General features: G+C 44.7%; 3 protein-coding genes across 19 annotated transcripts in view; all 3 read left to right on the plus strand.

Annotated features, from left to right (window-relative positions):
• Nucleotides 1-9,763, plus strand: part of LOC120830185 (protein unc-13 homolog B-like) — a 31,741-nt gene extending 21,978 nt beyond the window's left edge. For 6 of the 17 annotated variants that reach the window (XM_078086299.1, XM_078086296.1, XM_078086301.1 and 3 more), the window contains 15 exons: nt 254-388; nt 1,060-1,086; nt 1,232-1,252; nt 1,579-1,599; nt 2,146-2,172; nt 4,133-4,221; nt 4,314-4,451; nt 4,547-4,670; nt 5,447-5,491; nt 5,777-5,848; nt 6,126-6,273; nt 6,362-6,418; nt 6,705-6,788; nt 7,080-7,239; nt 7,320-9,763. In XM_078086299.1, the coding sequence (XP_077942425.1) occupies nt 254-388; nt 1,060-1,086; nt 1,232-1,252; nt 1,579-1,599; nt 2,146-2,172; nt 4,133-4,221; nt 4,314-4,451; nt 4,547-4,670; nt 5,447-5,491; nt 5,777-5,848; nt 6,126-6,273; nt 6,362-6,418; nt 6,705-6,788; nt 7,080-7,239; nt 7,320-7,602 (1,431 nt within the window). In that variant the 3' untranslated portion in view covers nt 7,603-9,763. The remainder of the gene's footprint in view (nt 1-253; nt 389-1,059; nt 1,087-1,231; nt 1,253-1,578; nt 1,600-2,145; nt 2,173-4,132; nt 4,222-4,313; nt 4,452-4,546; nt 4,671-5,446; nt 5,492-5,776; nt 5,849-6,125; nt 6,274-6,361; nt 6,419-6,704; nt 6,789-7,079; nt 7,240-7,319) is intronic. The other 11 variants (XM_078086304.1, XM_078086306.1, XM_078086307.1 and 8 more) reach the window with 5 other exon arrangements.
• Nucleotides 9,764-13,460: 3,697 nt separating this feature from the next.
• Nucleotides 13,461-27,782, plus strand: part of LOC120830143 (uncharacterized) — a 68,291-nt gene continuing 53,969 nt past the window's right edge. The window contains exons 1-8 of the mRNA XM_078086295.1: nt 13,461-13,621; nt 13,710-13,847; nt 14,215-14,328; nt 14,584-14,662; nt 14,817-15,033; nt 15,190-16,987; nt 17,080-17,253; nt 17,361-17,534. Coding sequence (XP_077942421.1) covers nt 13,533-13,621; nt 13,710-13,847; nt 14,215-14,328; nt 14,584-14,662; nt 14,817-15,033; nt 15,190-16,987; nt 17,080-17,253; nt 17,361-17,534 — 2,783 coding nt within the window. The 5' untranslated portion in view covers nt 13,461-13,532. The remainder of the gene's footprint in view (nt 13,622-13,709; nt 13,848-14,214; nt 14,329-14,583; nt 14,663-14,816; nt 15,034-15,189; nt 16,988-17,079; nt 17,254-17,360; nt 17,535-27,782) is intronic.
• LOC144386239 (stonustoxin subunit alpha-like) lies at nt 21,362-23,398 on the plus strand. The gene is made up of 2 exons (XM_078086318.1): nt 21,362-21,639; nt 21,784-23,398. Exons 1-2 carry the CDS (start codon nt 21,426-21,428, stop codon nt 22,374-22,376), a joined length of 807 nt encoding a protein of 268 aa, XP_077942444.1. The 5' UTR covers nt 21,362-21,425; the 3' UTR covers nt 22,377-23,398.

Below are 27,782 nucleotides of genomic sequence, written 5' to 3' on the forward strand. Positions count from 1 at the left end.
TTTCCACAAACCAACGTCTCCTCTCCTGCCGGCCGTCATCTCACAGCTGATCCCCCGCGTGCTGAACTAGATCCTCTCCCCTCGTTCCGTAGAGACGACATCGCGCGCGTGTGTGTGTGTGTGTGTGTGTGTGTGTGTGTGTGTGTGTGTGTGTGTCCAGGTTCCATAGCAACCGTTTCCTTCATCAACCCCACGTCCGTTTGTTGCTTCCTGTCTTTAACGTTTTCTTTCATTCCTTTATTTGTGGGAGAAGCCTGATAAGGAAAAGGTGAGCTGCCAATCACCTCGTGACAACGATCAATGCTTCCCGTTTTTTCACTTTCACATTTCTGTCATTTGTTTTCCTCTTTTTTTTGTATCATTCAAGACTGAGTCCAAAAAGGAAAAGGTGTGTTTTAATGTAGCTGAAGGTATTTATGGAATATGGATGTCAGTGTGCGTGTTTGTGTCGAGGCAGATCTGTAATGTATGTATGAAATATGATGTGTAATCTAACCTGAAGTCAACCGTAGCAGCTGTAACTAGTACTTTCATAGTAATAGTTTAGTAACTGATAATGTGAAAGCAATGGAAAACCAAAGAGATCAAAAAGAGGGCGAGTATCAGAATCTTGGACGAAAAGAAACCTCCAAATAACATCCAGTTCAACCCCAAATAACTACCTTCATTTTAAGACAAAACTATCACTACTTCAATAAATGGAAAATAATAACTTTGTTTCTGCAAAGTAATGATAACGCTGTTATGATGTTAATCCCACGGTCCACATCTCGCTTGTGCTTTATTAACAACCCTGTTAAATAAACACGTCGGGCCCTAAAATAACTCTTATCAGTCGTCCGAGGCTGAACATATAAAACCTGTGAGTCAGCAGAACTGGGCCTCTGGGGGTCTCACCTGAGGACAACAACGGGCTTTATTAATGTGACAGTCTGGAGGGAGAGAAGGATGACGGGTGAACCGAGTGTGTGTGTGTGTGTGTGTGTGTGTTTGTGTGTGTGTGTGTGGATGGAGGTGGTGTTGGTGCTGAAGCTCACTCACTCATGTGTGTCCCTGCAGGCTGAAAAGAAGGATAAAGAGAAGCAGGTTGGTTTCTGATCCCTCGCGTCCCTCGTTTGTTTCACTTCACGAGCTGCATTCTCATATTTTAGAAGCTCGCTCGGTAGAAAGAGAGATGTTGACAGCGTAGACCTTCTGTTCAAACACCTTCTTTTCCTTCCTTTGCCTCAAGGAGGACGCTAAGAGCAAACAGGTGGGTCCTTGAAGCTCGTCCTCCCTTCGGATCTGTTGTCAGTTTTTTATCAAGTCATGAAAAAAGTCAATTATTTTCCAAACAGACGTCTTTAAAGCTGCAGCTGGATCACCAGCGTGTTGCTACGTCCTCTCCCAGAATTTCCCAGAATCCAGTTCAAAGCATCGTTTCCCAAACCTTTAATTTGGCCGTCGGCGGCACAGACGCATTTAATTTCTTTCTCTCCGTCTCAGGATGGAGCTTTTCTTTCAGCTTGAGTTTCTTTCAATTGTTGACTTCGAGGACAATTGTCTAATTTCTTTCTTTGTGTTGTTTTTCCTCACTAGTCGAAGGAGGAAGTAAACAAGGTTTGTTTGTGACATTTATCTCCCTTTTCCCCTCCCGGGCTTCTATGGTCGAATGGCAAACTCCATCAGTGCTGCAGGTAGAAGTTCTGAAGTAGGAGAACGGATCTTCTCATCCTGAGAAATGAACAAAGGACGCAGACACACTGGCATTTACCAACACGTGTCCCGTTGTTCTCATCCTCCCTCACACACACACACAGTACATGACGATGCAAAGCAACACCGACGTGTCTCATATCTGCTGAATTCTCCCGTTTGGGAGGAAGCCGATGAGAAATAAGACGGCGAGGTCGGTTCTCCCCCATAAACCAGAGGCAATAAAAATGAAGCTTTTATTAAAAATCACCCACTCACCGTTACCCAGCGCACCAGACTGCCCCCCCCAAACCCCCCCCAACCCCACCCCACCCGCCAGAATAGAAGCCTCGGGCTCTTTTTCCTGCTGCGTCTGAGCAACACGCTGTTTGTTTTGTAACGTGTGACTTTGTTTTTCACGTTTCTGTCTTCTTTCTCGTTTCTTTCCCTCCTTCCGTCCTCCCCGAGAAGAGCGAAGCCACAGCCGCCGCAAAGAAGGTACAGTTGTGTGGTGGAGACAGAAAAGGACACGTCTAATTTCTAGGTTCTAGTGTGTGTGTGTGTGTGTGTGTGTGTGTGTGCTTTTGTTTCTAAAAGCGTTCTCGGAGGTTTCCGTTCTCTTCTTTAATTGCCCTGCATGTTCAGAAGGAATCGTGTGTGTAAAATACTTACATTAAGTCTGATGTAGAACACATGAACTATGCAAACACTGTTACACAAGAATAGAAATGAATCCAGCGCCGCGTATGGAGACGTGACGCAGAGCGCCGCTCATTCTGAGGAAGTGTTATTTTGGTGCTTGTTGACTTCCTGCGCGAGAATAAACACTTGCTGGTCCCGATGTCTTCGCGCCCGTCTCCTCATCCGACGGGGGCCGAGATGAGAGTAAACGGTGTTGGCGGCTGATGTGGAGCCCGAGATGCCAAACGTCTGCACCAGTCCACTGAGGTCCTGATGAAAGGCCCCATTTTCAGTGTGTTCAGCTGCTACAGACAGGAAACATCAGTGGTCCTGCTCAGGATTTAGTGCTCGAGTCACGTGACGCATACGTCCACGTTGACTGTGAGTGTCCCTCAGGGGGGGGACGGAAAGACATCTTATTATTAGTGCTCTTGATTCATCCTCCGGCCGCAGATCTGAGAGGATTCCATGATTTCATTCCTCTCTCAAGGACACACACACACACTCGTAGGGACACACACACCTCCAGGAGCCCGTCTGCTCGGCCGGGCCTTTGCACTTCTCATGCACACACTTCGTTAATCTGGATCGGGACCAAGAAGGAGGCGGAGCCGACGGCCCAAACTTTCACTCCACTCAACATTTTTCATTTAAATGGCGAGAGGCACTAAAACACTGTCGCCTCAAAGTCACGGCGCTCTTTAGTCCAATTATGTGCTCTGGCGCCGCGCCCGGCGTCCTCTCTCTAATGGCACAGCTGCCCCGTTTGCGGACGGGACACTTTGCGGCGTCTCACGTACGTGAGGTCCGGCGTGCCGGTGACGGTGTCCTCCGCCTTTTTAACTGGAGGTGTGATGCTGCTCGGGGGCGTGCTCGTCCTGCGCGACGCACTCGGCCAGTTGTGATAAGTTGGAGCGTTTGCTGACGTGTTGAAACGGGGCCACTGAGGCAGGAGGACAGATGTGTGGCCGTCTCACATCTGGCTGGAATAAGGAGGGAAACATTTGCTTCCGGCGGGTTTACTGTTTACCGACGGCCTCCTGCTGTCAAATGAGCTCCACTTAATGTCAAAAAATGTTCAAATGGCAGCCTCTTGTATGTTCTCAGCGTGTTCGTGTTTCTCTTATAAGAAAATGTTTTAATTGGCACATTAAAAAACAAAAAAAATCGGTTGAATGTCTTCAACATCGGTTTTTATTTTATTTTATTAAAGATAAATCAGATTATCTGTGTAGAAATGAGCCACTTTGTTAGTTTTGTGATTTACTACATTTTGTCACTTAGGCCCCTCCCCCTTTCTTTCCCGCCTCGCTTTTATCTCGGCGTATGTTTACATGTTCCTATTTTGTATCGCACAGATACATATTATTAGTTTTATTCGAGAAACTCAAATAAAATACCTTTATCACAGTTTTAATTTACGTTAAAAATGTTACTCTCGTCATAGGAGTGACCAAATACCGTTACAGTTATAGACCAACTTTGTACACTTCATACATTTCTGCTTTGGCTGACATTATTGCCGCATTAAATCAAATTGTTGGGGGCTACCCATTTATTTATTTATTATTATTTATGTGTTTAATTTTTGGGTGAGAAAAATAGAAAGACACCAAGAAAAAGGAAATAACAGAAGAATGCAGAGCACACTGTGACTGCTCTTCAGCAGTAGCCTGATATATATGTACATATATACATTTGTATATAAATTTGTATGTATTATGTGTAACTAATGGTAAAGACATAAACTAACCAGATGTCACCTTTCTCCTTGTAGCTGGATACGGAGGCAGCCGACATCCTCAATGAGCTGCAGGTGAAGCTCAACACTCACCTGGACAACTTCAGCATCGTGTTTGCCAAGAGGTAACACATGCACGCACACACACACACACAGACACACACATGCACACAGCCCTGCAGGAGTAAGATGCCCTCTGTGTGTGTCTCCTCATCAGTTTCCAGGCTCGCATTAACTCCTGCATGCGTCAGATGGCTGAGATCCTCTACCAGATCAAAGGCCCCCCCAACCACAGCACCGCCGAGGCCGATGCCGACAACATGCTGAGGCCCCTCATGGAGTTCCTGGATGGGAAGTAAGGGACGACACACAACACACGCACAACAACACACGCAGTGGCCTCATGAAGAGCCAAATAAAGTGGGTCACTGACCTCTGCGTGTGATCCAGTCTCAGCATCTTCGCGGACATCTGTGAGAAGACGGTGCTGAAGAGGATCCTGAAGGACCTGTGGAAGACCGTCCTGAGCAGCCTGGAGAAGTCCATCGTCCTGCCGCAGAGCAACGACAGCCTGGTAGGAACGAGCACAAACTCATGGTTTCATCCGGGAGGCTCCGGGAGAAATATCGTCTTTTTTTTCCTGCTCGTCTTCTTGTTCCTTGTTAAAACTGGTCCCCACAAATAGAGTAGAATAAGAGAATTAAACACAGTATGATCAGTAATCCATCCTCCTCATGTATTTTATTCTGTCGAGCAATGAAATCAATATCATTCTATTTGTTCTCCTGCACCAATCACACGTTTAAGCCACTTGTTTCTGCATTGATTTCTTTACAAACGTATTTTTAAAAGTTCTGTTTCTGTCGATAGCTGGCAGAAAAACTCTTATTTCTGAAAATCAATCATAACGAATCCACACAAATCACTTTCACATTGTTGTTGTTGTTGTTGTTGTTTTTGTGTCTTCTGAAGCTGATTAATGAATTAAGCGACCGCGGACAAGAAGATCCTCCAAATTCTCTAAAATAGCAACGCTTGTTACAAACAAAATTACATTACAAATTATTTTGACAAAAAGATCTGCGTGCACAATGTCCATCGTCATTAATCAAATCAAAGTGTCTGCAAAGCGAATGGAGGCGGTCGTAGTACATCTGCAGACAGCTATTAGTACATGTTACATATGCACAGATGTGTGTGTGTCTGTATGTGTCTCCAGTCACATCAGCTGCTGTGTTCTGCTGCCACCTGTTGGAAAGCTCCAGTTTGAGTTCCTCCGTTAATGTGAAGGTCCCGCTGAATGAAGCGTGAATATATCACCATATAATCCCTCTCTCTCTCTCTCTGCAGGGTGCCCAGCTCCTCACAGCCGCTAAAGGACTGTCGAATCTCAAGGTAACACACGGGGAGGGGGCGTTTGTTTTGTTCACTTGGAGCTGGTCCGTAGCGTTGACCTGCGCTCGACCTCTAGCACAGGAAGTCTCAGCACCACGGACAGCGCCTTGTATCCATCACCACACAGACGCTTATTGATTCCTACGAAGGCCTCGTTCAGATTAAAGAACGACGACATTTTGAAAGTGGGCCACGTGCAGAAAAGTCCTGTGGCAAATAACGAGTAAAGGTGACGTTTTTATCGTTTGAAAGCGCCTGATGTCTGTGACGTTTTGGTCGCTGCAGGGCGGCGGTGAGGCCAAAACGCTGACGCCCAAACAGTGCATCATCATCGACGCCGGGCTGGAGACCATCAAGGTTGGTCAGATTCGTGTAGCTTCACTGAACACGAAGAGTAGTTCAGCAACAATCACGTCTTTGTCGCCCACAAAAACTGCTCCTGCTTGCTTTTGCACATTTTAAATGTTGCTACCAGATTTAAAACGCTGCTTTATAAGATACAATCAATGTGAAACATACAATCTGTGTTTACTGTGGAGGACACTTGTCCTTGCTGTGGGATCATCGTTGTGTTTCCGTTCCCACTCGGTGTCCCTCTAAAGGATTCATTTGTCGCCTCTCTGCTTTCTTTCAGCAATACTTCCACGCGGGAGGAAACGGGCTGAAGAAGACGTTCGTGGAGAAAAGTCCTGAACTGGCTTCCCTGCGTTACGCCCTGTCCCTCTACTCACAGAGCACCGACGCCCTCATCAAGACCTTCGTCACCACGCAGCACTCCCAAGGTCCTCTCTCACACACACACACACTGCATACGCAGCATATCCAGACAAATAGTGTCCTGAACCTCTGTGCTCCTCCCTGTGCTCTCAGTGCACGACGGGATGGGCATCAGAATCACCGGGAGTGAGAAGATCCGACCCGATAGAGGTGAGTCCACTCGGGTTCCACGTGAAAACGCTTGAGCTTCCTCTGAAAAATACACCTCAGTGAAATCCAAATATTACAGGTTCATCAAATGTATTTTGCACACCAAAAAGTTTCTTTTCTCAAGTGACCAACGAGGGAAGCGTCATGTTTTATGTGTGAAACGGGCTCTGTTCTTGTTGCCCAAAGCAGAGGTGTGAGATAAGAAGCTGCAGCAGCAATGAGCTCCTGATCGTCGGAATGATGTTGGTTCATGTTCCTGTGTGACCTGGTGCTTTGTGTCCTGCAGGCCCGGGGGTGGAGAAGCCCATCGGAGAGGCCGTTCTGCAGATCGACATGATGCTCGGCAAGGAACGCAAAGTCAGCGTCAGAGGTGCGACTTTTACCAGCTTAACGCTCTCAGCTACACACCGTCCAGAACCGAAGCTCCTTCACACTCGGGTCTTAAACCCACGACTGAGTCAGCTGAGACCTTTAGGGTTCATGCCGCTGGTTTTGCGTGTTTTAGCCCATTTATTCCCTATGAGCTTTGACCCCTTCGGTCCTCAGGGCCAAACCCAAGACGTAATGGTAACTTTGAATCCACTTCTGGATCAGTTGAAGGACCGTTAAAGTCTACCGACCTCTCTCCCCCCTCTGTCCCCCCTCGCCTCCCCCCATCCAGTCATCGCAGTGAACGACATGAAGTGGCAGACGTCGGGGATGTTCCGGCCTTTCGTCGACGTGTCCATGGTCGGCCCCTTCCTGGCCGACAAGAAGCGCAAGTTCACCACCAAGTCCAAGAACAACAGCTGGTCGGCCAAGTTCAACGAGGCTTTCCAGTTGTGAGTCGAACATGTGACCCGTGACATCTGGAGTGTGTGTCTGGAGGTGAGCGTCTGATTGTTGCTCTCTGCGCCCGCAGCGTCCTGGGCAAGGAGTCCCCGGACTGCTACGAGCTGCAGGTGACGGTGAAGGACTACTGCTTCGGCCGGGCGGACCGCGTGGTGGGCGTGGCCGTGCTCCAGCTGCGCGACGTCGCCGACCGCAAGAGCTGCGTGTGCTGGTGCCCGCTGGGGCCGCGCGTCCACACCGACGAGACGGGCCTCACCGTGATGCGCATCCTGTCCCAGCGGCCCGCCGACGAGGTGGCCAAGGAGGTCGTCAGGCTGAAGGCGGAGACCCGTCCCGCAGAGGAGGGCAGATGAGCGGAGGGACGCGAGAGATTGACGTGTGACGCAGGTCACAGTCAGCCGTTAGGGGGCGGGGCTTCGTCCGTGGTCCTCGTCCTCAGGGAACACGGGCCTCTGAAGCCTCTGACCCGGTGGGGGTTCCTCCTAAAGACGTTTAACATCTTAACAACCAAGAGACCAAAAGGGTTCAAACCGCCGACTCAGAGGGGACAAGCGCTTTCAGCCCGTTGGAGAGAAGCTCACGAGGTCTTTTCGTCTTCTGAAAGCGATGACGAGCTGTTTGTCTGTAACTAAATCCACCACCTGTTGGCCCTCAGAGCTGCTGATCCACAGCTTCTTGAACGCGAGCGGATCATCCTGACGGCTCACAGATATCTATTGATCCTAAACCACTATGACATCAGGTGAGATGAGTTGGTGGAAGCAAACCAACATTCTTGTTGCTTTGCTCGTCTGAGCCTTTTAAATGCAAACAGACGTCGGAACCACAGTTCACTCCAAACTAAACCCACGACATGGAACCAGCTGATAGGTGTCACGTGACCAAATGTGTCAACAAAAGTCAAACAGATTACGTTTATTTTTTCTTTCACGTGACGTCACATCAGAAGTGATCAGAATACGTCAAACAGAGTGAATGTTATGAAGTCACAGAGTTTCTAGAGAGTTTGCTGGAGGATTTCTTGTGTAACTGCAGTCAAGAAGAAGTGTGTCAAGATGCTTTTAATGTGTGTGGCCTTTTAGTGGTGAACCTGTTTCTTCTGTTCCCGGACTGAAGATAAAAACCACGAGAAGTCGTCACGTTGAGACATGAACTCATATCAGCTCTTATGAAATATGCCTTAAAGAAGAAGCGTCCTCAGTGGGATTCAGAGAGACGTCACACACGGATGCTTCTACGACACTGATGCTTGTTCTGCAGTTTTAAACGGGGACGAGGACAGAAAGTGTCTCGGCCGTCGGATCGGTGTCTCTGCATCGTTGTCTCTACAAACTGGGATGAATCAATGAAGCAGGCAGGCGGCTTGTTTAATGTGTGTAACCGGGTTCCATCCACACGCGTTGTGCGTTTACCACGTGCCGAGGAACGCCGGTGTTGTCGCGTCGTCAGCGGACGGGTGCGGCCGTCCTGGATATCCCGATTCTCACTGCTCGCTCTGCCAAAAGTAGCTCCAGAGGTTCTGGGTGGCGTTCAGATGGAACCAGTTTAGAGACGGAACCATCGCTCGTCTGCGGTACGAGTGACTCTACAACGGCCTCAGCTGCACCGACAACTGAACTCTGTCCACAACTAACCGGGAGTTTGTACTTAGGACCACAGCATGTATTTATTGTACACTAAAGTACTAGAAGGGTGAATTCTTCCTGTATGTACTGTGAAATATGGAGATTGATCACATAGATGTAAAGTAGGTCTCATTATTCTAATGTGACATATGTTGAATAGACCTGGAACAATATTTTGTACATAAAACCTTTGAGAATCAATGCAGTGGGTCCTGTCCTTTGTCCCTTCACTGAGACTTATGGACAGTACTTTGCTGAGACACATCTGTCTCATCAGTGTGTTTTTAATGAACAGAACAGACCTCAGACCAGCGTCCGTCTGTAGACTTCACTGCACAAAGAGTCAGAAACACTCATGAGACATTTCAACCTGCCAGAGAAGCAAAGAACGTTCTTCAAAAAGGTGCTTTAGTAACTTTAGTGTGAAAATATTCAGACGAAGAAGAAGAAGAGACTGACAACGTGGTTGTAAAGTTGTTCATCAAATGCTGATCAGAGATGAGAAGCACTTTTGTGCCTCTAGAGGGAAACATCACGCTGTTTCATCACACTGAAGCTCTCCTCCATTTTAAACGTGTCCTCCTGTGACTGTCCACAATGTGATGTCACTTAAGGAAACTAAATAATAATATTGTTCTCATAAGTTAAAATGGTGTCTGGTGTTGACACTGTGCTGCTGCTCTGTCGGCCTCAGGAGCCCCCAGTAGAGCTGTTAAATATATATAGAGAGAAATACACCATTTAAGTTATAACAAAGGAAACTTTGTCACCTGCAGCTCGATTCATGTGATCGATGGAGAGATGGTGATCATTTAAAGATGAATTTAATAATATGTTGTCAGAAATAATAATACACAACAAAAATGAAGAAATCAGAAGAACATGAAAATGAAAATCATAGTGAAAATATGAATATATTTGTTTCTTGACTTTCCTGCAGCTTGTTTTCACAGTGCTGGTGTTTTTCCTCCTTGGGGGGTTGCTGGAGGAATTACAGTTTTTGTTGTACATTTAATCACATTTTACTGTACGCAATCAGGCTTCTTTACTGTCTGTTCTTACCCACAATCCTTTGCACAGCAGATATATGAGGGTTCAAGGTGCCATGTATATTGCTATTGAATACAACAACATGGACTTTGTGCAGTTTGTCATGAAGGTAAATGATTTACCGCTCAGCTTCACCTTCGTGTTACCTTCAAATGCACCAACATCTTTTACCATTGGGGTCAATTGGACCCCAGCAAACTCTAAATTATCATTATTCAAATTGGTCCACAAGTTTATGTGTGAGGAGCTTTGTACTTGTTCGTTGACTACCTAAATGATAAATGAAATAAAACATTAAAAAACATCCACTTCCTTAAACATCCAGGAAGACCTGTTACACAACTATGGAGAAAGATGCAGATCAGCATATAATCTCTATAAACATGGAAGGTGTTTAGCGACATGGTGGCTGTAAATATTCCCCTTCCAGTGTCAGCAGCACAAAGGCTTCTGTTGCTTCTTCTCTTGACTTGTACACTTCTGCCACAATGAGAACCCGATGTAGGCTGCAAGTCGTCACATCCAAGTCTTCCCAACTCTCCCCTTCACACGCCGGCCCTCTACATTTGTCATCTCAAGCCTCCTTTTCAATTGATGGTGTTATAAAGAGCTCAAGTGCTGGTTGTATGTGATGGACGTGGCTGACAGCGTATCTGGTGAGACTTGGAACCATTTTGATGGCATTAGAAGCACCAAGTCTGCCCTGTTGTTCAAGTGGGGAGACAGACCATAATAACTTTCCATCACTGTAGCCTGTCCCAGCATGCATTGGGGGCTGGGGACACGGACTGGACAGGTAGCAGGTCTCCCACAGGGCGAGTCCACTCCAGCAGACACATGCTGGTGCTCTGTAACGTCCCGTGATGGTTACCACTAACACGTCATATTCATTTCTGTGATTGTTTAAACTCGTGTCTCTTGTTTCATCGTCCACTTTACTGCTTTAATCCGGTCAAAGTCCCTCTGTGGGAGTAATAAAGGATCATCTTATCTTATCCTGCAGAGGAGAGGCAGCAGGAGACGATCCCAAAGTTCGAATCAAGAGAACTGCTGCTGGATACCAGAGCAATTCCATCCAGAGAAACTGTTGTGCGTGACAGCTGACTTTGAAGGCGCTCTGGGACAATCAAGATAAACTTCTGTTTTTTATTAGTTTAGCATCAGGAAGTTGCAGGTCATCCACGTTTTAATGTCTCCAAGACATTGTTGAAGTCTAACAAGCTGGTCGGTCTCTTCTGTTTTGATCGACAGATACCGTTGAGTATCGTCAGCATAACATTGGAAGTTTATGCTGTGTTTTCTGACGTCGCCCAAAGGAAGCATAAACAGGGTAATAAAATCGGTCCAAGCACAGAACCTTGTGGGACTCTGTGACCAACATTGGTGGTCTTCGAGGAGTTAACCATTTACAAGCAGAAACTGGGATCAATACGATAAATAGGATTTAAACCAGCTGAGTGCAGTTCCTTTAATACCAATCAATTGTTTTACTCTCTGCAACAGGATACAATGATCAATGGTGTCAAATGCGGCACTGAGGTCCAGCAAGACAAGAAAAGATGAGTCCTTGGTCCGATCCAAGTAGAAGATCATTCTTACTCTGGAGCTAGAGTAGGTTTCTTAAAAATAGGTTTAAACACTCTCAGGTCAGACAGTTTTTATTCAATATAAACAACATTTGTTACAAAGGTTTCTGCTTCATCACATGTTCCCTACTAGTCTCTGTGTTGGGAAGGATACTAGCAAATGTTCCGTTACAGAATACAGAATACATGCCCAAAAATGTAATCTGTAACGTATTCCGATACATTAACTAATCTGAGTATTGTATTTTGAATACTTATACTTATAAGTGTAGGAATGTGGGCATTACATCCTGCTTACTAAACAGGCCTATTCTGGTGTGTTCTTCTGTTCCAACTGGTTGAATGTGTTAGGCTCAAGTCTAAACACATTTTTGTGCTTGCAGTCCCGAACCGCTACAATAATCTAACCGCTGTTTAAGCGAACACAAGCTCATTTTAGATAACGTTAGCTAGCATGTCAAACAGGGCTAATCGGTCTTTCAACGACTCCAGGGCTCGTAAATCAGCACGTAGGAGAAAGTGCGGACGCCCTGCCGGGTGGCTGCCACGCCGTCATCGGCTGTACCGCTTGCCGGTCGGATCGTCAGCCCCTCACCTCCATATGATCGTTCTTGTCCGGCCCGCGTCTGTTCGAAGTAGGCAATATCTGGCCCGAACGTAAAAGGAGTTTGACCCATTATTAGAGTGAATAAACTCGTGAAACAGAGAAGCACCGTCATGTAATCCATTGATTTCAATAATGTAACTGTATTCTGAATAGCATCTATTTTAATTGTAACTGTAACGGAATACAGTTACTAATAATTTGTATTCTAAACGCTGGTACATGTATTCCGTTACTCCCCAACACTGACTAGTCTACATGTAGAAGAAGACCAGGAGACCAAGAGGAACGTGCACAGGTCCTTTAAACTATCTGGTCCCAAAAACAGCATCTAGTCTGTTGTCATGGCAACTGTTTACAAGGTGAAAGGATCGTTCCACAGATGCTGGTTTTGATCCTGAAGGACTGTTGTTTGAGCAGTGAGGAGGACCTTTGACCCTGTGAACACAGCTCAGACTGAGATTCAGTTAATCAGTCGGACTATGGACTTTGATGGTGACGTGAGGACACACCCTCTCTGATGGACAACAAGCTCCAACAAGCTGCGTCACTTCACTCCGTCTGATGGAAGTTGATGTGAAGCACGAGGCTCCTTTTCTACAGACCTGCTGAGGACAGAAGAGAGTTGCACACTGAGGGAGTTCAAATCCACATGTTCAGTAAGTGGAGCTGTGATTGGATGAATGATAATAATTGATGGTTGTGAACGTGTGATTGTTTAAAGCTGGGAAACAAGATGGGAAACAAGGAGAAGTGGATGTTAGTCTGAATGATGAAACTGATGAAGAAGAGGAGCTCAGTCTGATCTGGGGTCTGTGACGACTGTTACTGACGAGGAGGGTAAGGTAGCAGATGGAGGAGCACTAGGACCCAGCAGGGACCACAGAGCTCACCTGGGCCTTGTTCTTGCACTGAAACACACCTGAGAGACGCTCTGTTTGCTCTCACCTGCAGATTCAGTAATTTTAGTCCACAAAGCTCCATGTTCATTTCTTCATCTGCTTTAAACACATTTAGTCACTGTGTGTTTGAATGTGTTTTCTTGTGTTTAGTTTTTCTCTCATTGGTCACCACAGTGTTTTCTATCAGGACAGATATCATCTTACTGGTCTGTGTTTTACTGATTTCAATCTGCTGGAAGATGACTAATATTCATCTTGTAAAACACTACATTGACAGGATGAGCATTTAATATTACGTCTCTTGACATGTTAACAGGGTTTGAAGAAGAAAAAAGAAAGTTTGTCTTTCTCCAGAAGTCTAAACTTTAACAGATAGACGACAACAACACAGAAAGTGTCCCATGATAGTTTTAGTATTGAGGTGAATGAGCTTTGTGTGTTTGTCCTGATGAAGAGAACTAATGTGTGAGCTCTCCCAGCAGGTTGTTGTGAAGGTGTGAAGGTGTGGACTCTGCTATGAATCAGGGTGAGGACCCAGAGGAGGGAGTCCCTCCCTCTGAAGCCCCTCTGTGTGGGGAACATGACAGCCAGACCAAAGCTCAGAGGTGAGAAGACCATCTCCAACTGTCCTCCACTCTTCTCCATGTCCCAACGTCTTTGATTTACTGACTCTGGTTCTACATGTGTGACCAGGATCAAAAATGGACAAGGACCTGAAGCTGGATATGGACCTGATCCTGGACCTGAACCCAGTTGTGTGTCCATGAAGAGTAACTGGTCTATCGAGCGTCCTATAGACTTCAAGAATGGCCGTCCCTCTGCAGATGCAAGGTGAGGGTCTCAGGCTGATGATGAGGTGTTTCTATCAGACTCTCTGGTGGAGGTTCTGGGTTTCTTGCTCCAGGGCCCTTCAGCAGTTTCCAGTGAGGGAGGGAGAGCTCCATGGAGGACTTGGTAAGACCTGTTGGGACTAAACCAAACTGACTGGTGAAGAAAACAGTGAACTGAAAGACTGAACTGTTGATTTTCTGTGGGACCAGCAGGACCAGTAGACCTAAACCACTACAGGGAGTCATGTGCTCCACATCCATCATGTCATGGACCTTCACCTTGTTTTGGTCTCTGTGAGGACGGACACCATGTGAGCTGATGCTTCCCGATTAAATGATTATGTGATGTAATCTCAGTGTTTCTTCAGTTCACATCAGCAGAGAAGAAAGTCTCCTGAACCCAGATGTTTGTCCATGAAGAGTGATCAGTCTAAAGATCGTCTGATTGACTTCAAAGATGGACGCTGTTCTTATGACCCAGAGTAAGTTCTTATACAGATGAAACAGATGAAGAACTGTTCTGATCCTCAGTTATGATTTACAGAAATGATTGTGACAGATCATAACAGAACTCATTATCTTTATCTAACTGGTCTGTATGTGTTTAAGTTTGAATCATAAATTGTAAACATTCTTAGATGGAAACACAATGTGAGATAGTTCCTCCACAGTAAGGATGAGGTAACATCTTATGGTACAAACACCATGTGAGCTGATGGTTCATGATTCCTCCACAGAGAGGACCAGGAGAGCTCAGAGGTTCCCTCAGATCAGTCTGCCCAGGAGCGTCAAAGACCCCTGGACTCCATCTTCATGGTGTGTACATGTACAACTAATTTTACATTTCTCAGTTCACCATCATCTCAATGCTGCACTTTGTAGACTAGTGGATTGTCAGTCTGTTCAACATGGACCTAATGTTGGCCTCCATGGTTTTAGTTTGTTTAATTCATAGAATATTCTATTCCAGCTTCTGGAGGAGAACATCCTCACTTTTGTGAAGAACGAGCTGAAAAAGATCCAGAAGATTGTGAGTTCAGATTACCTGGAATGCTTAGAGAGTCAGAGGGAGGATGAGGATTTGCTGGATGAAGAGCAGAGGAGGAGCACAGAGGCATTTGTGAAGATCTCAGTGTACTTCCTGAAGAGAATGAAGCAGGAGGAGCTGGCTGACCGTCTGCAGAGCAGTAAGAGGATTTCTCTACAGACTTACCATGCTGATAAATGAGACCTTCACTAATGTCTCAAGAGATGGACCAGAATATATTCATACAGTCATTCTCTGAGGAAAAGACATGTGGAAATGTACTCTTTGAGTCATTGATCTTTTTGTCTTCATTCAGGACTTCATGCTGCAGTTTGTCAGCGTGAACTCAAATCCAACCTGAAGAAGAAGTTCCAGTGTGTGTTTGAGGGGATCGCTAAAGCAGGAAACCCAACCCTTCTGAATGAGATCTACACAGAGCTCTACATCACAGAGGGAGGGACTGCAGAGGTCAATCAAGAACATGAGGTCAGACAGATTGAAACAGCATCCTGGAAACCAGCCAGCCCAGAAACAACCATCAGACAAGAAGACCTCCTCAAAACCTCAGCTGGAGGAGAGGAACCAATCAGAACAGTAATGACTAAGGGAGTGGCTGGCATTGGGAAAACAGTCTTAACACAGAAGTTCACTCTGGACTGGGCTGAAGACAAAGACCACCAAGACATACAGTTCACATTTCCATTCACCTTCAGAGAGCTGAATGTGTTGAGAGAGAAGAAGTTCAGCTTAGTGGGACTTGTTCATCACTTCTTCAGTGAAACCAAAGCAGCAGGAATCTGCAGGTTTGAAGAGTTCCAGGTTGTGTTCATCTTTGATGGTCTGGATGAGTGTCGACTTCCTCTGGACTTCCACAACAATGAGATCCTGACTGATGTCACAGAGTCGGCCTCAGTGGATGTGCTCCTCACAAACCTCATCAGGGGGAAGCTGCTTCCCTCTGCTCGCCTCTGGATAACCACACGACCTGCAGCAGCCAATCAGATCCCTCCTAAGTGTGTTGGCATGGTCACAGAGGTCAGAGGGTTCACTGATCGCCAGAAGGAGAAGTACTTCAAGAAGAGGTTCAGAGATGAGGACCAGGCCAGCAGGATCGTCTCTCACATCAAGACCTCACGAAGCCTCCACATCATGTGCCACATCCCCGTCTTCTGCTGGATCACTGCTACAGTTCTGGAGGAGGTGTTGAAGCCCATAAAGGGAGGAGAGCTGCCCAAGAGCTTGACTGAAATGTACATCCACTTCCTGGTGGTTCAGTCCAAAGTGAAGAATGTCAAGTACGATGGAGGAGCTGAGACGGATCCACAATGGAGTCCAGAGAACAGGAAGACGATCGAGTCTCTGGGAAAACTGGCCTTTGATCAGCTGCAGAAAGGACACCTGATCTTCTATGAATCCGACCTGACAGAGTGTGGCATGGATATCAGAGCAGCCTCAGTGTACTCAGGAGTGTTCACTCAGATCTTTAGAGAGGAGGGAGGACTGTACCAGGACAAGGTCTTCTGCTTCGTTCATCTGAGTGTTCAAGAGTTTTTGGCTGCTCTTCATGTCCATCTGACGTTCTTCGGCTCTGGTGTCAATCTCCTGTTAGAAGAACAAGCAACCTCCCAGCGGTCTAAAGTCTTTAGAGACAAACCAAAACGTCTCTACCAGAGTGCCGTGGACAAGGCCTTACAGAGTCCTAATGGACACCTGGACTTGTTCCTCCGTTTCTTCCTGGGTCTTTCCCTGGAGACCAATCAGACTCTCCTACGAGGTCTGCTGACACAGACAGGAAGTAGCTCACAGACTAATCAGAGAACAGTCCAGTACATCAAGGAGAAGATCAGTGAGGATGTGTCTCCAGAGAAAAGCATCAATCTGTTCCACTGTCTGAATGAACTGAATGATGGTTCTCTAGTGGAGGAGATCCAACAGTCCCTTAGTTCAGGACGTCTCTCGACAGATAAACTGTCTCCTGCTCAGTGGTCAGCTCTGGTCTTCATCTTGCTGTCATCAGAAGAAGATCTGGAGGTGTTTGACCTGAAGAAATACTCTGCTTCAGAGGAGGCTCTTCTGAGGCTGCTGCCAGTGGTCAAAGCCTCCAACAAAGCTCTGTAAGTACAGAAAGTTAGATTCATACATCAGGACTTAAATATCCTGCCATCTTTTATACTTATCGATTTTTTCTTTATCATTGTTTCTTCAGACTGAGTGACTGTAACCTCTCAAAGAGAAGCTGTAAAGCTCTGTCCTCAGTTCTCAGCTCCCAGTCCTCTAGTCTGAGAGAGCTGGATCTGAGTAACAATCACCTGCAGGATTCAGGAGTGAAGCTTTTGTCTGCAGGACTGAAGAGTCCACACTGTGACCTGGAGACTCTCAGGTCAGGATTCAACCAATGTCCATCTGGTGTTTTACCATCTGGTGATGTGAGGGAGCTCACAGCTCCCTCACATCATTTCACATGTGTGTTGTTTTGTGTGTCTGCAGGCTGTCAGGCTGTCTGATCACAGAGGAAGGCTGTGCTTCTCTGGCCTCAGCTCTGAAATCCAACCCCTCCCATCTGAGAGAGCTGGACCTGAGCTACAATCATCCACGAGACTCAGGGCTGAAGCTGCTTTCTGCTGGACTAGAGGATCCTCACTGGAGACTGGAGACTCTCAGGTATGAAGAGGCTGCAGCCACAGACCATCAGTCTGGTAGAGGAGGCAGAGCTGGAAACCTTTTCTCTGTCCCACTGTCAGCCTGGTTAATATGACCCTGACACACCAAGCTGACCTCAAACTACCAGAGACTCATCTGTTTGTGTCCCACATGAGACCATCAATACAGACAGAAGTATAGTTAAATAGGGAGGAAGGTGATGAAAGGCTTGTTTCTCTGGACCCTTGTCTTGTTTCCACGTTATAAGAGAGGACAGTGGTGTCTCCTGACACGTTGACAGAATCATGGTGGGTTGATATGAGTCAACGTCGTCACACTGCAGGTTTGTGGGCTCTTATCAAACAACACTTGGATGTTTAGATGGTCGTCATCTGCCTCCATTGTGTGTTGTCCTTTAATCCAGAAATTATTATTAACAAACGGTCAAAGAACCAATCTGTTCAAACCGTCTTGATGGATCATCACAGGAGGAATGTTTGGTGTTTTAAAGTTCAGCTTCACCTGGTTTTGGTGCTTTGCACTGAGTAGAAGTTCCCTGGATGATAAGTGGACTTGTTGTAACTACAGGTGACAATCGGCCACAGACGCTCAGTGAAGAACCAACAGCTGATTGTGGACCTGGTGTGTCAGAGTCCAAAGAGGTTTATTTAGGACTATAAGGGGACTCGGGCAGTTCACTGTGGCTGCAGACCCACCTGAACTGTAACATCTTTATCTCCAGAACACAGGTGATAGAAACCAGTGTTGACTGGTGCTACAAGACGGGATGTGAACAGCAGTGTCACAGTCAGACCCTTTGTACCTCCAACCACCCCAACCTCCTCCATCAGAGGGTTTGTGGTAATGTAGTGATTTCATGCTACTTTCTCCTTTACTTCAGAGAGACAAGTCATTATTTTTGATTACAAACACAAGAGGTTGCTTGTTGACCTCAGTGCTTCCAGCGGCGGCTGTTTTCTTTTTTCACAATTTCTTTTTGCATTTTCAACACAGACAAGACACACACACACACACTAAAACTAAAAACAAAATCCCCTAAAAAATGTAAACACAACCTCTTGGGTTCTAATCTTGTGGGTTAACAGCTCCACATCGTTCATTTCAGTCACAATCTTCAACCATGCTTCTAGTGTTGGTGGTTCCATCTCTTTGTAAGTCTTTTTACCAGCTTCTATCAGTTTTTAGCAGATACCTGTCTCTTCTTAACAAAATATCTCCTGTCATATTACCAAGGTAAAGAAACATACATGACTTACGTTTGTCATAGCCCCAGATTTTGACACTGGCTGAATGGACTTCACCCCAGAACTCTACAATTTCTGGACAAAGACAAAATACATGTGATTGGTTCACATTTACTGCCCCACAATTCCTACAACATGGTTGACCAATAGACAGACACTTGTTTGTAATTTGGGGGGTGATAAAGAATCTGATTACATTTTTCCAACAATGTTCTCTGAATGTTCGTGAGGATGTTGAGGACTGTTGTGTCCTACAACTATTATATCATTCATCCTTTGAATGTTGTGTCCTCCAACTATTCAACCATACATCCTCTGTAATATTTACGTCTTTTCTCTTCCCATTTTAGTTTTACATAACATGTTGTATTTGCTCATTTCTCTATCAGGTGTTGATATGAATCTGTACTCCTTTGAGTTGTAAACTCCTATTATGGTTCTTATTATTCCATTTTTACCCTGGTTAAGTTGTGCTTTAATTGTAGATATCTGAAATCCTGGTTATTTAGCGTGTATTTACACTTTCATCTTTAATAACTGTGCATATTGCTGTTATTCCATATGGATCCTTTGTTTAAACCTCTGATCCAGAATAAAATGTGTATCATAGTCGATCCTGAGCCTGAACTCCTCCTCTAATCTGTATTTTCATACTACTTTAAACCACAGCTCTAATGTCAATCAGGTGACAACGTCCATCTGTTCAAGTAGATCTTTTGCCATATTTGTGTCTCCAATAAGGCTTTGAATTTTCCTTCCTTCAACATATCATTCTGGATTTTTCTTGATAATTGTTGGTACACCAGTAAATTATTGGTCTAAATTGAGCTGCCTGGAAGTTATCCCTGAGGTTTGCTAGTGACACGCCCCCCTTCATATTTTACAATCTGTATGTTCCATATTCGATTCTTAGCTTTTGCCCATTTTTAAACCTTGACGTAATTTTATCCTAAGCTCTGAATTGCTTTTCAAATGGAAGTGATTGAAAGAAATAGGAGTTTTCATATCACTCTCTCACAACTTCTCCAGTGAAAACCCAAAAGCAGACGTAGATATAGTCCAGGTGAATATTTATTGACAAGGGAAGTGGTATTGCCAACATGCAGACCGGAGAATGCTGGTGATGTCGTGGTGAGGGAAAAGTTTCAGGTTGCCAGGCTGGAGTGACGGGAATCCAGGGGTGAGTGACTAGAGACGGAGAACAATGGGTCAGTACACAAACGACTACTACAAGGAGTAAGATCAATTCACTTGTTGCGGCTTGATACGCGACCTAAACATACTGGTATGGCTAACGATCCGGTAGGGAATGGATGTCAGGTCGCTGCTTAAATGCTGTGGTGGTGCTCATCAGGGCCAGGTGTGTGATTGGGCACAGGTGGGAGCCGATGCTGTTGATCTTGTCGTTGCTTGGCAACCGGAACAAAACAACAGACCAGGAAACCCTACTCAGGGAGCAGGGGTCATGACACACTCCTAATGTCTTCATCCACTTTCATCCAATACAATTATGTATTACTTTACAGGTCATTTAGCTGACGCTTTTATCCAAAGCGACTAACATTACATTTTTAACCCATGGGTTTTTTACATTTTTGCCTGGGGAGCAATTAGGGGTTAGGCTTCTTGCTCAGGGACACACTCAGCGACCCCGTTCGTTTGTTCAACTCCTGTGCAGCTTCATCTGCTCTCTCGTGGATCCTTAGTCCGGCGTCCCAGTACTCTCACATCTTGGTGTTGGGCTTCTGGAACCGGATCCCTTTCTCCTTCAGGTCGGCTTTGATGGGCCCGAACGCTTTGCCTCTTTCCATCATGTCAGCTGTGTTGTCGTTGTTGTTGAACAGTCGTTTTCCTCCAGTTCGATTTTCTTCTGCCACGCTTTGTTGAGTACCAGTTCTTTAATATTAAACTCTAGAAAGTTCACTACTATCGATCTCTGGGTTGAGGACGTAAGTGCTTTGGGATCGGGGCTCTGTGGAACTGCTGAAGTTGGAGTTCCAAGTCGTCGGGAAGTGTAAGATGACTTTTTGAATAACTCAAACAAATTCAGTGACCAATATTCCTTCTTTATCTTCTGGGATCCCATGAATACGAAGGTTGTTTCTCTTGCAGCGGCTCTCCAGGTCAACAATTTAGTTGTATAAGTTGAAGTTTTGTTTCACTACCATTAGTAGCGTGTCTTTAATCTGTATCCAGCTGATTCCAGGTCTGTTATACGGGTTTGTTTCTCAGTGATGCTTGCGTGTTGACTCTGCATCTCGCGTATGACTTTTATAGTTTTCTTGACATCACTAAGGTCCCGTTTCACATCCTGTTTGAAGCCTCTGAATTCCTTAGACCAGGAGTGTCAAACTCCTTTTAGATTTGGGACACACACTTTGATCTCAAGTGGGTCAGACCAGTAAAGTCACAGACGACGGTCCGGTCGACGTAAGATTCCTGAGGAACCATCATGTTGATGTGTACCTGCTGGATATGGAAGCAGCTGGTTGACATGATGTTACTTTAGAAGATGATCACATGTCACATGTTGTCACATGTCACTGAACCACAATCACTGCAGGTTTAAACATTTGATTCACTGACTGCTGAAGGAAACTGAGTGTGAAATGGAAGATGATGGTCAGTATAATACTGATAATAGCAGATGATGAATGATGAATATCATGAGCTGTGGTCATCAGCCAATCAGAAGAAGCTCCACTGCAGTAGAAGAAGAGGTGGTCCATGTGGACATGAAGGACAAAGCTGTGTGTATGAGAGTGATGTAATGTCCATGTCTCCATGCTGCTCTGACCCCCCTCCTCCTTTCAGGGTGGAGCCTGGTGCAGTCCGATGGTTGAGACCAGGTCTGAGGAAGTGTAAGTGTGCTTTGATTCATGAAGATTCAACCATCTTCACACTGTGACATCACTCATTCACCTCTGTGATGTCATCATCAAAGTGTCAGTAGATGAACACATGATTAATAACTGCAGCTGTATTGTGTCTTGTTCTCTCATCAGATTCCTGTGAACTCACTATCGACACAAACACAGTAAACAGGAAACTCAAACTGTCTGACAACAACAGGAAGGTGACGTATGTGAAGGAGGATGAGTCATATCTTGATCATCCAGATAGATTTGACATCTATCCTCAGCTGCTGTGTAGAACTGGTCTCACTGGTCGCTGTTACTGGGAGGTCGAGTGGAGAGGATACATTGATGTATCAGTGAGTTACAGAGGAATCAGGAGGAAAGGAGACAGTGACGACTGTTGGTTTGGATGGAATGATCAGTCCTGGAGTCTGAGCTGCTCTGACAAAGGTTACTATATCCGTCACAATAAGACAGAAACACGCATAACCACCTCCTCCTCCTCCTCCTCTGGTAGAGTAGCAGTGTATGTGGACTGTCCTGCTGGCTCTCTGTCCTTCTACAGAGTCTCCTCTGACAGTGTGATCCACCTCCACACCTTCAACTCCACATTCACTGAACCTCTTTATCCTGGGTTTTGGTTTGGGTCCTGTCCCAGTCCTGGTTCCTCAGTGTCTCTGAACCTTCGGGACGGAGAGTCTCCTCCTGGTGGAGAACCTTCCTCTCTGCTCACTACATAGTTCAGTCTGTACAGGACATCACACAACAGGTTAATGTGGATGTAGATGCAGGTGGAGCAGGTGAGGGGTACCTGAGCTGGTCTGGACTCTGGGGGGTCCACAGCTCTCTGGGACTTGTGGTGTTGCAGATGGTGTGAAGGAGCTCAGCGAGGTGCGTTTTAATGTTGTTGTGCTCGTTGCCTCTGTGGATGAATCAATAGATCATCATTTAGATATCAGGTCTTATTTAGGGTGTCATCTTTATCTGTCGCAATGCAATATCGCAATTTTAAAAAATGTCTCATCTGCCCCCCCCCAAAGTAAGACAAATATATATGTATGATAAATTGTCCTTATTTGTGAGTGTGCTAAAAGTGAGGTGATTTTCAAGGATTGTTTGTAATGAAAAACATAATAATAAAGCTTCAGCTAACCTTTGAAGAAAAGATTTAATGACATATAATATTATTAGTGATGTGTCGTTCGTGAACGATCCGTTCATTTTGAACGAATCCTTACAAGGACTCGAGAGTAACGAGTCCTCTCAAAAAAAGATTTGTTCATTGTCTCGTGGCCACGCATCGGGACTTGCATAGACTCAGCCAAGGAAACAGGAATGAGTCGTTGAATGCAGGTCACGTGGAAAATGATCCTTCTGCCAACCAAGTGGTACCAGTGCTGAGCCTGTGCAGGTCACGTGAAAAATGAACGATGAACGAAGCATTGATCTACTCGCTACCAGTGCTGAGTGCATAGGCTCAGCACTGGTAGAGAAAACAGAAATGATTCGTTCATTTTGACTGGGTCTTCGGATACGGATCTTAGGATTTTTCACGTGACCTGCGCTCAGAAGAGGAAACAGAAAGGATTTGTTTACCTCGTTCACTTTCGCGTGGCTAGGTTTAGTAAGACGTGAATGATATTACTTCACAAGTAATAATTAGAGTTTCGTTATTTTAACTTTTTTGTACTTAGAGTTCAGCGTAATAGTTATGCCGTGATGATTGAATGCTAGTGTGAAAATAAATGATCACTTCAAATCATCCAGACTCTTCATGATACATTATTTTAAAGCGGGATTCAATCCCACGGAATCAAAGTGCTTTTTATTGTCATGTATGAAGATCCAAACAAACATACAAAGAATCTGGGAGCAAATGTTTCATTTCCAAAGTGATGACCTTTAACCTCACAGCATCTATTTAAGAAAGTTCTCCCAAGCTTCAAATCCAGCCGGAACCTGAACGTGTCAGAGTGAATTCTTCATTCAGCATCAAATAAAATAGATTCACAACAATCGTTCAGTTTGTCTGAAATACTTGAGACATGAAATCAATATGAAGCAGCTTCTCAGTCAATGAACTTCAGATGGTTATTAATAAAACAGGTAAATTATCCAAGAGAACACAAGCCGCTCCTCACGATGGAGGAGTGACGTGTTACTGACATTAAACTGGTTTATTCTCCACAGCCCATAAAGGTGAAAAAGAGGCCCAGAATATTAACAGAACAAACATCTGTAGGAAGTGTCTAAGACAGCGGTTCCCAAACTCAAGAATGCCGCGGCCCAATTTGAAATCTGAAAATCTTTCGCGGCCCACCCAAACCTTTAATCACAACTCTGATCAAAACATAATGATTAAATGACCTTAAGAATATAACCAAAATCAAACATCCGCGAGCAAAAGTCCGTCTCTGCGAGGTATTTGCTCGCTTGCGAAACGTGAACTTCGTTGCTCGCGAGGAGAATCTCTGCTCGCGCTCAAAGGAGAATTCTACGCGCTCGCTGTTGTTCTTTTTGACAGTGAGGTGTAGACGGTGCGTTCAGGGTCCGATCGATGCCGCGAGGTGCGTCCGCTCCCGCCGCCCCCTCGCCATCCACGACTTAAATCTTCGGCTGATTTTAGAATAAGTTATGTTCCCCGTTAAGATGGTTCAGCTACTGTGGAGAAAAGGGCGCCGTCTCTCGCTCTTTAATCTCATGAAGTGCTCGGGCAAGAATGACAGCTTTGTTTATCCGACGCGCCGTGAAAGCAGCTCCATATCTCACGCGCTTGAGCGCCGCTCAGCATCTCGCCGCCGTAGACGAGCTTTGGCGTGTTTGGCAGAGTGTACAACCAGTACGGATCAACCAATTAACCAATTGATCCATATATATAAGGCGCTCCGGATTATAAGGCACTGTCGTTTTTGGAGAAAATTAAAGCCTCTTAAGTTTGCCTTGGAGTGCGGAAGATGCGGTATATTTACTTTAATACTGAAGAGGGCGCCCCGTTTGATGAACAACGACAGGCGGACAAGAGCAGCCGTTTGGAGCAAGAGCCTTATTGTTTTATTAATCTGTCCGTTTAAATCGTTTGTGTTTCATCAACTAATGTTTCACATAACTAATGTGACGCATCATAAATATTTTTATATTTATTTCACTTTTAAAAATTGAAAATTAAAAAACTTTATTTATTTATTGTAAATGACCTCTCGCGGCCCACCTTATTTTTCTTTATTTCAGACTCATTTATTTTACTACTTTGTCTGTCTGTAGATTTCTCGAAAATTTACTAGTTACATAATGCCTCATTTACATATTTGAACATGACATTTCAGGAACGACTTGATTTAATTTATACAAACGAGGGTTGACGGTGGCAGAGGGGTAGAGCTGCTGCGCCGGCAACCACATGGTTGGTGGTTTGAGCCCCAGCTGCTCCATGTCAAAATGTCCCAGAGCAAGACAACTAACCCCTAAGTGCTTCCCAGGCAATATTGTAAAAAAAAAGCCATGGGTTAAACGTGTAAATAAAAGTTAAATGACATGTTAAATATGAAATGTTGATATTCTAGAAGACAGAAAACAAATCCTTTTATGAACACAGCTCCCACATAGACACTTGTTTTAATTGAATATGAAGAACCGACGCCATCATCTGGAGGGTGTTGTGTTTGAAAACTGAAGAAACTGCAGACGGACAGAAGACATTTGGTTTGAAAAGTTAAAATCAAAAGTATTTAACAAAAGAAAAGGCGTTGTGCTAAAAAGAACATCTCAGCTGAGGAGCCGCTGCTTTCTACAATCAACAGGCCACCGAGCAGCTCATTGACTCCCCATAGTGAGTGTCTCCTGCTTCCACCAGCCAATCTAGAACAATGGGGGCCTGCAGGTATTTATACAGGTTAGTAAAGGTGTGGAAGGCAGTGTCCATGCACCTGGGCATGTGACTTCTCCTGGTGCGTTCATTGTAACTCGGATTTCCAATGTCTCTGGGTCAATATCAGTGGTGGTATCAAGTATTACATGCATGCATTAAATACAATCTGTGCATCTGCAGTGTTATTCTATTGAATATACTTTCTAAACTACAGTGGTATTACACTATTGATTATGTAACATAGTTAGAATGGCTGTTAAAACCCTTCTAAATTGGCGGAACTACGTCATCTACTGCCATGAAGTGGTACACAAACGGGCCGTAAAGAGGAAGGATTGTGATCCTCAGTGTGATGGAGGATTAAAAGGAGGTAACGTGTTGTTTTATGTCCGTGGAAAATGTTTACTCATTTCATTTATGGTCTAGCTTTATTATTTTAGATGTTCGTTGTCTTTGTTTAAAGTTGCCATGTTTTTATATATTTTATAAGTTAGTGATACGTTTTATTGTCTGTAACAATGTCCGTTTTTTTTAGCTAGCAAACATCGATTTTTTTTGTCGTCTTTTATATTTTACAGGTATGTTATGTTAAGTTGATTAACCTGTATATATTTTTTGGTTACATGTACATGTATTCTTTTAATGTCTAAAATAATGACGAACCACAGCTGAAAACTGTGGTTATGTTACCCGCGGTAATGTTTGCTGATTGAACAGTTATATTTCTAAGAACATAGCGAAATAGTGCGACATCATTTTTCACTCAACTTACCTTCAACCTCTGTGAAGGAAAAACGGGACTACGGAAGCCCAGGAGGTGCAGAAGAGATGAATTTCAATTTCCGCAAATTTAACTCATCAAAATAAAATTCACACACACACTCAACAAGATTGTTGAATAATAACCAAAAATAAGATACAATACATTGAAAATGACAGTGTATTTCTAACTCCGTTACATGTAGTCAAGTTCTGTTGTTATAAAACTATACGATCACTGTCTAAGTATTTTGTGTGAGTGTAATGGAGGATTAAAAGGAGGTCCACAATTTCCTTTGTGTCCGTTATATTTTACAGGAGTTAACAGCTCCGGCACGACAAACATAGAAATCAGAAGACACCTCACAGGGGTTACAATGACATAGTTTCAGAATCATGGCTGTATCCTGGTGTCCACTAAATGCATTTTATGAATTGGTCTAAAAATAGACTTGGACATAGACTTCTGTAGGACCGGAGGCGTCGCCCCCTGCTGGTCATTAGAGAGAATGCAGACGCTTGAAGACACAGAGACAGATAAGACACAGCTTTGGCTTCACGGAACCAGACTGTTGCTTGGTCACGTCACATGGATTTAATTGGTCTGACAAATAAATAATATAATTGATTTCCTATAAATTGCGCTAGTCCGGTTGATGAAAAATTTGCACAATACAAATTATTTGACAAAGACTTCCAAGTGCACAATGTTTATCGTCATTAATCAAATATCAAAGTCTCTGTAAAGTCGTCCTGAATGGAGGCTGCTGTAGTGAATCTGCAGATAGACATTAGTACATGTTACATATACACAGATGTGAAATGTCTATATGTGTCTGGTGTCAGGGGGGTTGACCTGCGACTTGGACTCAGCCCTTAGAATTAGTCTCAGCACCACGAGCAGCGCCTTGTATCCATCACCACACAGCCAGTTATTCATGGAGGGAGGGGGTCAGATTCCAACAAAGGCCTCGTTCACATTACAGATCAATGACATTTTCAATGAGGAGAAAAAGTCTGATATGAATGTTTTGAATAACAAGACACTTTTACCATATTGAACATTCAGTAAATCTCATAAATCTAATTATTACTGTGGATTTTATACTACAGACTAGTATTTTACCAAACACTAAGTAATGAGAATACGTCAAACAGAGTGAATGTTATGAAGTCACAGAGTTTCTAGAGAGTTTGCTGGAGGATTTCTTGTGTAACTGCAGTCAAGAAGAAGTGTGTCAAGATGCTTTTAACGTGTGTCGTCTTTTAGTGGTGAACCGGTTTCTTCTGTTCCCGGACTGAAGATAAAAACCACGAGAAGTCGTCACGTTGAGACATGAACTCATATCAGCTCTTATGAAATATGCCTTAAAGAAGAAGCGTCCTCAGTGGGATTCAGAGAGACGTCACACACGGATGCTTCTACGACACTGATGTTTGTTCTGCAGTTTTAAACGGGGACGAGGACAGAAAGTGTCTCGGCCGTCGGATCGGTGTCTCTGCACCGTTGTCTCTACAAACT

Source organism: Gasterosteus aculeatus, chromosome 13 (genome assembly GCF_964276395.1).
Source record: "Gasterosteus aculeatus chromosome 13, fGasAcu3.hap1.1, whole genome shotgun sequence".
NCBI lineage: Eukaryota > Metazoa > Chordata > Actinopteri > Perciformes > Gasterosteidae > Gasterosteus > Gasterosteus aculeatus.

Excerpts from the sequence above, each read along its gene's own strand:
- LOC144386239 (XM_078086318.1), top strand. The coding sequence starts at position 21,426 with ATGATGAATGATGAATATCATGAGCTGTGGTCATCAGCCAATCAGAAG. Across the intron at positions 21,640-21,783 it reads GAGACCAGGTCTGAGGAAGT|ATTCCTGTGAACTCACTATC; the intron begins GTAAGTGTGCTT and ends TTCTCTCATCAG.